Source organism: Triticum urartu, chromosome 6 (genome assembly GCF_003073215.2).
Source record: "Triticum urartu cultivar G1812 chromosome 6, Tu2.1, whole genome shotgun sequence".
Taxonomy (NCBI): domain Eukaryota; kingdom Viridiplantae; phylum Streptophyta; class Magnoliopsida; order Poales; family Poaceae; genus Triticum; species Triticum urartu.
In genome coordinates, this window is record NC_053027.1 from 15,672,345 (window position 1) to 15,686,871 (window position 14,527).

Below are 14,527 nucleotides of genomic sequence, written 5' to 3' on the forward strand. Positions count from 1 at the left end.
AATAGGGAAAACAAAATGAAACCATACATCGCAGGAAAGACATCTGCTATCCAGGAAGCACCACAGGATGACAAGATCGACGCTCGCATAGAGATCGACCCATGGAAGGAACTGATTACCTACGATGCAGCAAAAACAAATGGTCAATGAGATGGTTGATTCACCACAGACACATAATATCAGAACTAGAATAGTGTAGATTAGACGGTAAATTATGTTGGCTGGCACTATAATTGAGTTATCGGTGAAAGGAGAGATGAGCCATATGTATGTCACCTTAAAACTGTGCCTCTTGGCAGCTGGGCCTTGTAGTATGATGAGTGGCTATGCTCATATAGAGTGAAGAGTGGTGGTTCGCTTCCACCCCGTCCCACTCAAGGTTATCCCACCATTCCTTCTCACAGTCCACACTAGGCAGCTTCTCGTTGTTTCCGCTGACAGCAGGAAGGCACCTGAGGCTCCAACAGCCCCTGATCTTGACGGTCTCCAAGTTGGGAGCGGACATCCTGCTCCCACAGATGCGCCGCAGGCTGGGAAGCTCATACAGGTGGATGCGCCTTAGCTTTGGAAACAGTATAGCTTTCTGCTCCTTTTGCTTAGGGTGCAAAGCGAAGACCTCCCTAAGATCTCCGCAACACAGAATTTCCAGGGTATCCAGGCAAGGCAAAGTGTCCACAGACTCGGACAATGGAAGCACATGTATGAGCCTAGGGCAGTAGTCCAGGTGCAACAATACTATGTTTACAGAGGAAAACACACGCATTGCACTCCAATACCAGATGTAGCGCGCCTTCAGGAGTTGAGATGCCCAGAATGTCCTCAACTCATGGAAGAAGCTACCACCGTCACTTTGTTGGGCAGTACGAAAGACAGTACGCAGCTCGGGGCACCTCTGGACTCGGCACCATTCAAGGCTCCTCCAGTATGAACCTTGCGGGCATGTGATGCAAGTGATGGAAGAGCTATCATGCACGTGAAGCATGCGAGCATTGTTAAATACAAAACGAGAGTGTAAATCAGCACCGATATTTATTCCTTTGATGTTGCTTTGTTGTTGCTGCAGTAATCCCCTCTTCATCTCCTGATTTTCTTGTATGTGAACATACAAGTCTTGAGCCGTTGGAGTAGGAATAGCTGGGCAATCCCACATCCAGCTGATTGCACCTTCATTACGGGCGCCAGCCTGCAGGTCGCTTTGAAAGAAGACACCCCTTGCATATAAATAGTTGTCAGGCTGACACAGACTCCAGATTCCTTGAGCAGCTTCACTGTCACCACTTGTAGGAGATGAACCTATTTCCATATATACATGACTGTGCTCAATCTTTTTAACTGGTTCAAGCGACCTAAGGATCCTTGTATCCCTTGAAGAGATGTACCATTTAAAGTCAAAGGACACATGTCGACTGATGCCCAGTTCAGTAGCAGTAGCAACAAGAACAGATGATGATCCCACAGCTGCAATAGGGTCCCTTGGTTTTTCTTCCCAATCAGCATGTCCAGTTGATGTAGATTGTATGGTGTTGATTTGCAGCACCTCCAAATCATTTGTCCTATCGTATGATGGCCATAATATTGCACAGAACTTCTTGCAGCCCAGCAAGATGACACGTTTGAGCTTTGGAGTTCTCACTTCTCTAAGGTCGAGTGTTTTCACTATTGTTCCTGAGAGGTCCAGCTCCTCAAGGCTCTGTAGAAATCCTCTTAGTAGTATACTCTTCAACTGAGAACAACCCCGGAAGGAAATGCTAGATATCTTGGCGCCATAATAACTACCCACGAAGGTGAATGACTCGAGCAATGGGGGCAGCACACCAGGGACGACTTGTTCCAGTCCAACACAACTGTAAAGTTCGATTGTCTTAAGGAAGCTTGCGCTAGACAGGTCAGGCAAGTAGCATTCCTTTTTTGTTGGCGGGAAAAGCCTGTGTTCTTCCATGGCAGAGAAATAGTCAACTTCTACTTGGACCTTGACAAAGGAAGGAAAACTTCCACGTAAATTACCAATGCTCCAACCCTTGACTTTCTCTACATGCAACTCCCTGAGGTCAGCCATAAAGTTCATTATCTCTTCTGATAGTAACCGATACCAGTTTGTGCAACAAAGGTGCAGCACCCATAGCTTCTGGAAGCATGACATGTCTTCTTTGTGGATTTGATGTATCAGATGGGATATTTCTGCAGCTGTTCAGCTGGAGGAATCTTAGCTGGCCGCAACAAAGGAAGGGAGGCGATTCAAAACTGAAGTTGCACTGAGAGAGATGTAACACACGCAGCATGCTGCTGTATGAATGTTGGAATATGCCATCTGGTAATGTCGCCATCTGGTAATAATAGATGTCGCCTCAGAAAGATCCATGCCAATATTATCAGGTACGAGGCCCTTCTTGTGTTGCACCAAAAGCAAGCGGTCATGAAGCCTGCACTGCAGGTAGCGAAGAACGTCATCATCAGTGCGGAAACGAAGCCAATCCATAGACATGTTTCTCTGTAGAGCATCGGCTACTCCCCATGCCGAGCTATCACCTTGCCCTTGTATAATCCATCGCATACAAAGTAGTTGAAAACATGCTTCTCCCAGTTCCTCCAACTGAACCAATTGAAACAGGCATACTGGAAGCACTTCTCAACTATCATATGGTTCATGTCAGGCTCTGGAATACCCATATAACCGACAATCTCCTTGGCCTCTTCCATTAATGCCTCATCACGGATCCAATCATCATGAGAATAATTGACAACAACATCAGTATGCAGCTCCACCTTTTCCCAAACCCATACATCTATGTATTTGGATTGAAACCTCCCGTTCCATGTCCACAACACCTTAATACTCAAAAATAATGATTGTACTGGGACACCACACTTGTACAGATCAATGTATCTGTTACTTCCATTGTGAAATATCACCACAAAACTACTGCCAGCAAGCCTTCTGAAGATTTCTGTACTGATATCTGGTATCACCTCTCGACAGCCATGGTCTATCCCACTGAAATCATCCTCCTCGTCCTGCTGATCAAAGATGGCCATCATCGATGGCGGAAGCTCCAGCTCCTCCGCGATTGCCTTTTGCAGGGCCCTCATGCTTTTCCACACCGAGCAATCCACATGAACAACCCTGTCAAACTTTGTTTTGATGATTTCAGACGTTGCGCTACTGCCTTGAGTGCTGCTGATGCCCCAAGTCCATACCAACCACGGACGAAGATCACATTTCCTTTGCTTGTATCCTCCAAAATGCCAATTATCTCTCCTGCTGCAACATCGATATTTTTTACTTGAATATTGATCTCCTGCGATGTTCAATAAAAAATAAAGATATCAAAATGAGGTTTATCACTTTAACCTTGTTTCTTTACTTCTTTATTCCAAACTACAAGGCGCAGCATGACTAAAAATGGAAAAGTTCCTAGGAATGAATACTACTAATGAAGTTCTAGCTCACTAATCAGTAGCTAGCTAATGAAACCGAGTTACAGACTGAAAGTTGTAGGTGTGTGATGGACTACCTCTGGTTTAGGCATGATGAATCAAATAAATCATTCAAACATCAGCAGCTCCGTGGAATCTCTAACCCATAGATCAGTCTACAGCATTCTCCGGATCCAACTTCTTTCCTTTCCTAAATAAAGCACGAGATCAACCCCGTCATTTGGAGAAGTTATAACATGATGCTTTGTTCAAAGGAAGGTATAAATCTGGAGAAGCAATTAATCAATCTGCAGATATGCACATACAGAGGATTGGTGTAGTTACCTTGGTTAATTGCTGCACTGGCACAAGCCTTCATACGTATTGAGGAATGAATACAAGTTTAGCTAGCTAGTATGGGAAACACATTAGCTGCTTTCCTTGCATTCGCTTTGCTTTTCTCTTTGCTTTCCCTCTCAAAAGCAAAAGCTATGAATTCTTTGCTTCTGCATGTCAGGGTCCATCATCAGATTCTTTGCTTGCTGCGTTTAGTGGTCACAGGGATATAAAGGAAAGATAAGTCTGGGTTGTTTGCTTTGTTGTCTGTCATGTTATCTCCTTAATTAGTTGACCAACTTATGTATGATGCTACCATTCCCTTGTAAAGGTCATGAATAATAATAAATCTCGCACGAGAAAGAGTATTAAAGTAGTTCAAGTTATATATACTTGTATCATTATTTCATATAGCCATAAGAGTGGATTTCATTTTTTACCAGTCAAAATGATGTGTGGACGCCTAGTACAAGACATGAAAAAAAGGCATGCTTCAGCATGACGGTAAAATCTAACAACAGTCCCTCGCTGCAGTTAACAGCATTATCCTCTTAATTGCCATAGTTAACAGCATGCCGGTAGAGTCTAGCACCATTATCCTGATTGGCCTTCCTAATGTCAACACCACTGGAAAGCAAAAGTCAAGAAACCGTCCGTCAGACAGGATACTTATCCACGGAAAGTAACGCTATGATGAAGTTTCATCTTTAAAAGAGTTAATCGTGTTTGCAGTAATTGCACCATCAGGTTCACCAGAGCATGATAGCTGCTAACTTGAGAGCATCTCGAAGCAGTAATTGCTAGTTGGAATCAAGTCAAAGCCAATTCCAATTCCTGTTTGGATGTGGAGTGTTTGTTAAGTAAATCTGTACATATTCATCAATTCATTGTAATCACAATCTGATTATGAGCTTTCCTACTATACCTAGTTGTTCAGAGAAGTTGGTAACTCATTTTCATGATACTCATACATAATATTAGATATAAATGTTTTAGGCTCCCATTTTATTTTGTAAAACATTGCCTCTGCCTGAAGGTTTTCTCCTCTCTTATTTTTTTTACAAATTTTGTTTTCATGCTATAGCTATTCAAGAAATTTAGCTGACGTACTGACTTGTGTTTCAGGCAGCCGTGCGTTGTATGAACTATGATGTCTCCCACTAGAAGAGAAGGAAGATAAAGAAAGAAAAAGGCACATGAAGGTTTGAAGCAACTGGAAAGCCAGAGTCTTAATATAGGGCTTGTATCCTCCTGACGCTTTCATCACATGGAGGCATTCTTTATTCCTTCCTTGATTTCCAGGCCTGATGTGAAGGGCCATGTTGAAGCCGAGCGGCCCGGTGGCAACTGGCGAGCTCATCACTCTACCTCCTATATGTGTTACTGTTTGGGTTTTATCCTTCTGGCGTGCTGTGAACTGCAGCAATTATCCTGCCGGCGTGCCCATGCCAGCATTATCCAATCTAACAGCATTACTTGAATCGAAAAGATTGCCTGCCCATGCTACAATTCCTTACTCAAAAGGACTAAAGTGCCTCCAGGACTGATGGCGACGTCCCTCGTCCTTGATGAATGTATCCGGTGTCACTCTACATGTGTGCTGATGACGAGTCATCAAGAACGAACGAGTGTGCATGTATTGATTTCCTTCAATAGATTGAACAATTACTATGAGCTAATACTAATTACTCCCTTTGTCCCAAAATTAGTTTCGCTGATTTAGTACAAAGTCTTTGTACTAAATCAGCGACACTTATTTTGGGACGGAGGGAATGTATATTAGCTCTGTCTGGACAGTACATCAATTTATCAATGTATTGATTTTATTTTGTGGCATCCTTTAGTTTTTGTTTTCATATTTTGTTCTGCACACATACACCCGTGCCAGGTCATGTATTGAGATGGATTAAAAACTTTGAGCAAGATAGAGAAATAAATAAAGAGCACCATGCGTGTTCATGCTGCTTATATGCATGTTCTTACCGTGTAATGTTGTGGTGCGTGATTTGTATGCTATGGGCTGCTTATTGTAATAATAATTAAAGTATCACTGGCATTTCTGCATAAATATTTATGATGATTTGTGTAAACCCATTTCTGAATTAAGGTCCCTTGTGCGGCATATGAATCCGTTGCATGAATTAGGTCCCTTATCAGGCAGATGCTTGCAGTTTTATGTTTGTTCTCCTGTAAATTTGCCACGATCATTAGAACTATAGCTATATATGCGCACACAGACACACAGTTTGATCATTGCAAACTCATTCATTTCTATATATGTGCACACAGACACACAGTTTGATCCGGCCACCTGTCTCCCATTCTTTACATATTTTAGCATATCTGACATCTTGGGCATTTAATTCTTAATAAGATCCGTGCAAAAAAACTTAATAAGATGGTTTGTGTTGAGTACCACCATTCGATATTATTGAATGTATCTATTTATCTTTATATATTTATGAAAGATTCATCTTGCCACCTGTCTCCTTTACTGCCCAGTATAATAGAGATGATACATATCCTTCGCTTTGTAGGTGCCATATATACCTCCTCTTCCTGTGCCACTTGTCAGTTGTTCCGGTCACATACAACGCTCCCCTCCTTGCCCAAGCAACATGTTGCATCTCCTCGTGTTCTTGGCTTATCAATCACTTCATCTTAAGCATGGGATGTGTCTGGAAGTTCCCAACAATCTATCCCGTCCTCGGTCCTGTTGGCTACCACTTCACAACAAGATTCTCGCAGCTAACATACCCAGAAAGAAGACTTAACTGTACACGCCCACCCACCATCTACGGCCGAGCTCTCGTGATCCGCCGTCTCCATTGTGATGGTTGTCTGATCCTTGGCGTGCTCGTGGGGTGCCTTGACAGCCACCATCGACATTGCCGCTCCGTCCGCCTACATGAACGGTCGGTGGGGGGCCTCCGGGAGGCGAATGCGGCAAAGCGGATCCTGGTGTATACTATGAAATGGGTGGAAGGAGCAACCATGCCAAGGAACACGGTTCACCTTCAGCGAAGGAGCAACCATCCCAAGGAACACGGTTCACTTTCAGTGGTTGCAGAATGAAGTCGATCACACCCTCTTGCCTTTGTGCATTTAGTCATTTACAATGTGAAAATCTGTCAGCTACTACAGCCAGTATCTTCTGTTTTTGCTAGCATTGTTGGTTTCACAGACACGATCAGAAGTTGGTTTTGGTAAAAGATCCAGAGGAGCTGAACATTGCTGCCGGTGTGCGCCTCCTTCTTTTCTGGGTGAAGAAGTACTGCTGTACTACTAATTAAACAGTACCATGTACTGTTTAATTACTATAAACAGTACAGGGTCACTCGCAAAAAAAAGAAGTACATTGTGACAGTAACTTTTAACAGTGCCAAATACTCCCATCAGTGAAGAGCAAGCAGATCAACTATCACAATTTTAAATTGCGGGCAAAACAGATGGCGCTATCGCTGATTAAAATCTGCCGCACGATTTGCATGGTTCAGGAAATCGCGGCAGATCGTGCCGAAGCAATCTGCCGTGATTGTCTGAACCATGCAAATCGTGTGGGCGATTCTAATCTTTGTCGCCTGCTGAGTTATCTTCACTCTGCCCTATCGATTCACAGGGGTTTCCTCATTTTCTTGCGGTAATGAAATTGTATTGATGCAAGATTCCATTTCTTTTTACAATTACGACAGCTTTCTGTAGAAGGAATGCTTCATCAGCATTTAACTTGTTTTTCTTCTCTCTCTGAAAAAGCAGTCGACTTCTTTCTAATATTTTAGATAGAAGAAAGGGACTGGCAATTGCAGAATATTTGCAATTTTATTGGTGTAGTCTCGGATAAACTTGTGCGTGGATGTGCATTTACGCCACGGACCAGCAATATATAGTCACTTATACACATAAATACATAATGGCAGTTTCTACATACAGCAATATATACCAGCTTGCTGCTCTCCTGCACCAACCTCAGTAATTTACAGTTGCTTTAATAGCATCCAGAATCTGCAACAACCAACCAACACATCAGGGTCAGAGCTTTATGTATACCAAAGCAGCCAAGCCAAAGATCAAATCATCACTCATCCCACTAAATACCTTGTTCTTTGTGGGCATGTAGAATGGTTCATAAACAAGAGGGAAAGGGGTGTCGAGGCCGCAGACCCTCGCGACAGGCGCTTCTAACTGCAACGCATATATTTGAGCGGTTTTGACCACGTCAGCTTCCAGATGATTATCCAAGTGACTATTGCTCTTACGTGTTGAGGTTTCTCTTTCTTCTATTAAACAGCTTAAAGATTTAGTACCCTACCCTCTGGAAGCAGCGCTCAGCAATGGATGCGGCGATTTCCGCACCAAACCCTCCGGTGATCGGGGCCTCATGACTAATCTGTGATGCGATAGTACTTCATTCACTGATAATGGAGCATTCTAAGTAAAAAAATGACAATGGAGCAACGAATAAGCCCAAAGAGGCAACATACAAGAAGCTTTCCAGTCTTGCTGACAGAGGCCTCGACTGTTTCCTTGTCCCATGGAATTAGTGTTCTTAGATCTATGAGCTCGCAAGAAATTCCGTCCTGTAATTCAATATTGTACTGATAGTTAGGCACGGTTTATGGAACACTGAGCAAGGTAATGAAGACATGCAAATGAATCAAGATGGTAACATCCACGAAGACACACAAATATCATTTGCAATGATTTGCCATTAAAATGGTGTGGATAACCAAAACAACCTCGGTATCATCGCTATGCCATGACAGCCGTCTGTAGTCACAATTGGGGCTCTATGCTGATCGGTGTTACCAATCCTTAAAAGCGAAATGCAACCAGTCTTCCTAGACCTAGATTAGCATGCACATTTTGAAATGCAGAAGTGTTTGAGTGCTTTACCAACTGCCTGCTGATCATATATTACCAAGATCAAGTGGCTCCAACCTTTAATTGCCGTTGTTAATTCAGGCAAATGAAATCAGAATGGTTAGTCAATTATATTTCACCGGCAATATACGAATATGTTAGTTTTTTTCTATAGTTTTGGGCATGGAAGCATTAACTGAATTTTGCATTTAAGAACTAGCATGAATAACTGACCTTTGAAGCATCTTCACATGCTTGTTCCAGCACCGCAAGTTGAGCTCCCCAACCAATAAGTGTTATATCACTTCCTTTGCGGATCACCTAAAGTATAAAAGTTGCATAAATATTTTTGGGTTCCCTCATCACCAAAACAATATATATGCTGGATGGAGATATACGCACTTCTGCCTGGGATAAAGGCAGCATATAGTCCCCCTCAGGAACTTCTTCAACAGACAAACGGTACAACCACTGTAAAGAAGAGAAGGAAAGCTGCTTGTAAGAGCATTCCACAATAATCAATTCAATATTGTACATCAGCTGTTCTCTTGCACTTATTCTACAACATGGATATATACGAGTCTTAACCAACTGAGAAACTTCTTTCAAATTTTTGCTCTACCTTTGGCTCGAAAAAGATGACTGGGTTTGGGTCACGAATGCTGGCCAGTAACAGTCCCTTGGCCTCACGTGGACTCCGAGGTATGACAACCTGAAATTGCATTTTTCTTAGTACTCAGGAAACAACAACAGAAATTTCTATATACAATTTTCAGAAATGTCATAGAGCATCAAGCAGGAGTACCAGAAAATGTTGCTTGATATTGTTATACTACTTAATTTTACAAATAAAATTTCTTAGTCAACTAGGCAATGTGGTTTCCACTTGTATCTTAACTGTTTACTGTAAATGATTAATTACTGGTCAGAGAATTTCAGATTTACAGACTAACCTTCAGGCCAGGAACATGGCAGAAGAAAGCCTCTGGTGACTGTGAATGGTAGTGACCACCATGCCCAACAGCACCATATGGAGATCGAATTGTTAAACCTAGAAAATAAGGGATGAAAACTTCAGGATGTTTCACCTTAAATAACATGAAAATCAACATGGGACATGGAACGATCCATTTCAAAGGGGAAAATAGTTTTTTCTACAGGGATTTCTTTTTTACCTCCACAGTTAAATTCATTTCCACTTCGGTACCTGAATTTAGCTGCTTCATTGACGATCTGCATCAGAAGTCGTATGAACAGGTTGGAACAAGACATTGAATAAACCTATACAAATTCAGTCAACTTGGCAATAGGAAAGAACTGAAGTGGTTTTATAACAGAATGCAACAGTATCAATGCTGAGTCCAGACTTCATGATAAAGCATTGCAAATGCTTGCAGCAGAAAGGTTTTACTAAGAAAGAGAAGCTCCAATAATCTCGGCAACGAGTAGGTAAGGTACTTCCTGCATCTGAGATACTCAGTAATATAATGCAGTCCATATAGCAACTATTTAAAAGTGTCTGTTGTCCATAAGGGAAGAACTCTAGTAGGTAAAATAATTCTGAATGGAATCAGAGACATGCCTGATCAAATGCTGGAAAGATATAATCTGCAAACTGGATTTCGGCAATAGCTCTGTTCCCCTGCATGTTGGCAAATAAATATGAGGCTTCCATTGGAAGACGATTGAAGTGAATAGTGATTCACTGACTTGCAAAAAGTTACTCAGTGATGCGAAGATTGTAAGGTTTCTTTTTTTCGGCGAAGGGTGGACAGTAAGGTTTCTATTTCATGTAAATAATTGACTAAAACTGATGATGTGTGATAAATCACATATAACATATCCAGTGTCCCATTCAAAGGAATCGTTAGGCTCCAGAAATTAAAGTGACATGAATCATAATAAGATGTTTTTGAAACTGTGGAACTTGTAAAAAAACTATCATGAACAAATTACTATTGGTAAATCAAGGAACCTAAAAAATATTGTTACAAAGAAAACATTCAATTTTCTATCTGACTCACCATTGCTGCTAAGCCAATAGCGAATCCGGCAATACCCTGTTTGAGAAGAACTGGTCGCTGGTTAGGACAGGGTATATAGCATGCAACAGTCACACTTACGGCTTATTAGTGCAGTATAATGCATCAAAACACATCTGAATGTCACCAAAAACAAATCATGACCGAACAATAATACACATCTATCATGACACACAATTTTAACTCCATTCTTGTCTACAGTTGCATAAAAGAAAGATAAATCAGACTGTGAATAGTACAAAATTCAGATTTTGTCTATCACTTTTGTTTTCAGAGTTGTGTGCTGGTTTTGGATCTGAAAAAAAGTGATATATATATATATATATATATATATATATGCATGTAGTATGAAATGTCGCTAAAATCCTACTCCTACTCCTATATATATAGGTAAAACTGTGTCTATCATAGCTTGCCACAGAAAATCCTACTGCTATATATTAATCATTGATTACGAGTCGAGGGACTAGTCGAGACTAGTCGCTAGACTAGTCTATGAGTCGCATTCTGTGTGTCGACTAGAAATCTCGTGTAGACTAGTTCGCCGAGTCGAGGAGTCGAAGGACTAGTCGTGCACCTTGAGTCGTTCGACTCAATTTTTTTTTTTTTAGGGATTGGGAGGGGATAAGTGAGCCAGCCACCCTGCCCCTTCCCCTCCATTGCTTATGCTCTTCATGGATCTGCACTCCTCTGCTCTGGCCCTTTCCCTCCATTGCTTCTGCTCTCCCTAGATCTGCCCTACGGTCTCCCTCTGCTGCCTTCTGGCTACTGGATCCGCTCGTCCCTCAGGTTGCAGTAAGCAAGCAAGCATACTAGCAAAGTAATTTCTCCCTTCTCTTCTTCCCTTCTTTGATTCGATTTTTTCGCCCTGCCCTCTTCTTTATTTCGTTTTGTTTGCTTCAGTTTCAAGATCCTTAGGTCTAAAGTGCAATGCCTATGCCGGAAATATCTCAAGTACTGTATTCAGCAGCTGCAGCTCAGACCAATGAGCAATATGATCCATCGAAGGATCCTGCAAGAAGCCAACTAGGAGCAAGGATCCAACATGGAAATATGCTTACTGGACTAATCTGCAGGACAAATTGACGCTCCAATGCACTTTCTATAGTATATATTACATATTAATACTAGGTTTTAGTAATTGATTACTGCAAGTTGTGAACTACAGTACCATGTCGACTAGTCCAGCAGTAGTCTAGACTAGTCACGATTAGTCTATGAGTCTCAACCTTCGAACGACTCATAGACTCGTCGACTCGTAAACGTTGATATTAATATATATGCATGTAGTATGAATGTCGTTAATAGTTTTTTATTTTTTTCCAGAACTTGTGTAATGCTGAATTAAGGACTCAGTGCACTAGTACACCTAAGCTATGTGAAGTTCAGTATAGTGGACTCAACTGTAAATCTGTAGGCAAGCATAGCAGACCGTAAACACTAATTTGTTCACATTTTACTGTAGCGTTTCCATAAGCTTAAGCAGGTATGGCAAGTAAAGATGCACCTGTTCACACAATGGTGTATTGAATACTCTTTGTTTCCCAAATCGTTCGGCTAGCCCTGTTGTACAGCGGAAGACACCGCCGAAACCCACATCCTCTCCAAAGACATAAGAGCTGTCAAAATGAAACTCATCTTCAGTTCACTGGAATGTGTGTATAACTCACACAAATGGATCGTAATCTCGTAATGTTCAGATAAGTCATTGCTTTCTCATACACATTTTCCTAGAGTCAATAGTCCAAAACAACTAGAAATCCTTCGTCCAGTCATTTGACAAAACTGTATCACTTCAAATTACATTATTAACTGTCCGAACAAATTGAGGGAGCAAACGAGCAAAAAACCATATTCATTTCCCTGCAATGTATGGTCGAACTGAATGCAACAGTCATGGTAATAACTTGTATCTATTTTGTTTTATTTTATTTTATTTTGAAAACTTGTATTCTACTGGGAACACTAGTACAGTGGCATGGCGTTCGAATGCCTCTTCACAATCTGAGTTTCTTTTTTCTTGAGATCTTCGCAGTTTGAGTTGATAACGGAACATATTAAAACAAAGAGAAATGTTAAATTGTCAAATAATTTAGAAAACAATTCCTGACGTCCGTAAGCAATCCATTATCCCTGTGACAGGACAGAGCACAAAAGCAACATGGCGGACCAAGAACGGGCGGGGGCGGGGGGCCTCACCGCGGATCGGTGTCGAGCGCGATGTGGAGCGCCTGGTTGACGGCGGTGAAGAGGTTCACCGCCTTCCCCCCTCCCCCGTCTCCCCTATCCGCCGCCCCCACCGGAGCAGCAGCAGCGGCGGCGGCGCTGTCGGAGAAGCGCCTGCCCCCTCCAATCCCCGCCGCTCCGACCCTCCTCCTCACCACCACCTCCCTCAAAGCCCTCGTGGCCATCGAAGCCTCACGAAGCGGAAGCGGGTTCTTCGCCGCCGCTCTCTCGTATGAGCACGGCTTGCCTGGTGACGGATTTTGCTGGGTGGTGGCGGACTGGAGCTCGTGGGAGAACCGGCCGGCTGGGGAAGGAAGGGGAGGAGGCCGGCAGCTGCTCGGCGCGCCGTCGCCGTCCGCGACCAGTGGTTCTCGCTGGGACTTGGGAAGTGGAGGAGGAATTGGTTGGGGATGAGCAGAGAGAGAGAGAGAGCTCAAGGGGGAGGGATGAGTGAGGTGGGAGAGATTCAGACGTTTTTCATTCATTCATTAAGCGATAGGCACGCACTCGGCATGCCACGCAGGCCACACATGCACATGTTCGTGATTAATTAACACGTGTTAATCATGGCGGAATATTTTTCCTTATCTACCCAACAGCGTCCCAACCGGATAGACTTTGATGCGTCGCACCAGACCAAAACCCTAGCCGCCGCCGTCACCGCAACAGCAGCTTCCTTGCATGCCGACGCCTCGGCCCCCCTCCTCTCCACTGTCCGGCGGGGCCGGTGGTCGGTAAGAGGAGCGGAAACCCATCTATCTCGTTTTCTTTTTCTTAGGTTTTTGTTTCCCTGGCAACATCGGGCCAGTTCTTTTCAACGATTCTCCTAGAATCGCCCCCTCTCCAGCTTCTCTCAGAATCGTCACTTTATATTTTTTTTACAATCCTATCTAGTTAAGATCTAATTAGTTAGGATTGTAAAAAACATATGGAGTGGTGATTCTGGGAAAAGCTGGGAAGTAGGGCGATTCTGGTAGAATCGCACAAAAGAACTGGGCCATCAACGAGGTGCTGACGGTAATGACATGTTGTTGGATCTCTTGATGCCTCGGCGACGTCTGGTCCGGCGTTGACAAAGTGCTTATGTGATTTTGTGTCTCAAGATATGTTGGTTCTTTTTATATCTTGGCGGCCGGCGTGTCTTTCAAGGGGAGTTATTGGTTTAACTATTGATGCGACGGTTTCGGCATCTTGTACCATGTTGTTCCGTGGCATGATTCGGTTTCATGAACTCCCTGGACGGGCGATGATGGATTGCGTACCCGTACTAAGTTGGGTGACATGCTCCAACGATGATGCTTCAACGATTTTTGGATATCAGCTAAAAGGGCGGGTGTCGATTACGCATTACGGTCTTCAAAGTTTGGCAGGTGTCTTTTTCTTTTACTGTTTGTTCAATGCAATTTTCAATCTTCGACGAACGACGTATAATCGAACAAACAAAAAGGCTAGTATGATTTCCAGTGTAGTTTTACCTTTTTTACTAGTCGTTCTACATTCAGTTGTTTGTCCATTGTACTAGCTTTTGTTTCCTTTATATTAATCAAATGTAATATGCCCTCGGGGTGTCTTTTCTCAAAGAAAAAATAATTGCTCCCTGCAACCATTGCACTGCGGTTTTCTCTCTTGAACCAGCCACGCAAATGTAA

General features: G+C 42.8%; 1 protein-coding gene and 1 pseudogene across 1 annotated transcript; both read right to left on the reverse strand.

Annotated features, from left to right (window-relative positions):
• Window positions 1–272: 272 nt before the first annotated feature.
• On the reverse strand, window positions 273–7,296 carry LOC125512314 (annotated as a pseudogene).
• A 254-nt stretch (window positions 7,297–7,550) lies between these two features.
• Window positions 7,551–13,349, reverse strand: LOC125512315 (2-oxoisovalerate dehydrogenase subunit beta 1, mitochondrial-like). The gene is made up of 13 exons (XM_048677407.1): window positions 12,852–13,349; window positions 12,160–12,271; window positions 10,635–10,670; window positions 10,193–10,252; window positions 9,786–9,843; window positions 9,564–9,661; window positions 9,233–9,322; window positions 9,013–9,081; window positions 8,845–8,931; window positions 8,232–8,327; window positions 8,060–8,137; window positions 7,846–7,932; window positions 7,551–7,752 (listed from the first exon to the last, which is right to left on the reverse strand). Exons 1-13 carry the CDS (start codon window positions 13,061–13,063, stop codon window positions 7,717–7,719), a joined length of 1,119 nt encoding a protein of 372 aa, XP_048533364.1. The 5' UTR covers window positions 13,064–13,349; the 3' UTR covers window positions 7,551–7,716.
• Between the last annotated feature and the right edge of the window lie 1,178 nt (window positions 13,350–14,527).

Bases quoted from the DNA above. Each gene is read 5' to 3' on its own strand.
- LOC125512315 (XM_048677407.1), bottom strand. From the start codon at position 13,063: ATGGCCACGAGGGCTTTGAGGGAGGTGGTGGTGAGGAGGAGGGTCGGA. The intron at 12,272-12,851 runs GTGAGGCCCCCC...TCATTTTGACAG, and splicing joins GCGCTCGACACCGATCCGCG to CTCTTATGTCTTTGGAGAGG. The intron at 9,844-10,192 runs GCATGTCTCTGA...CTTCTGATGCAG, and splicing joins TCTTTCCAGCATTTGATCAG to ATCGTCAATGAAGCAGCTAA.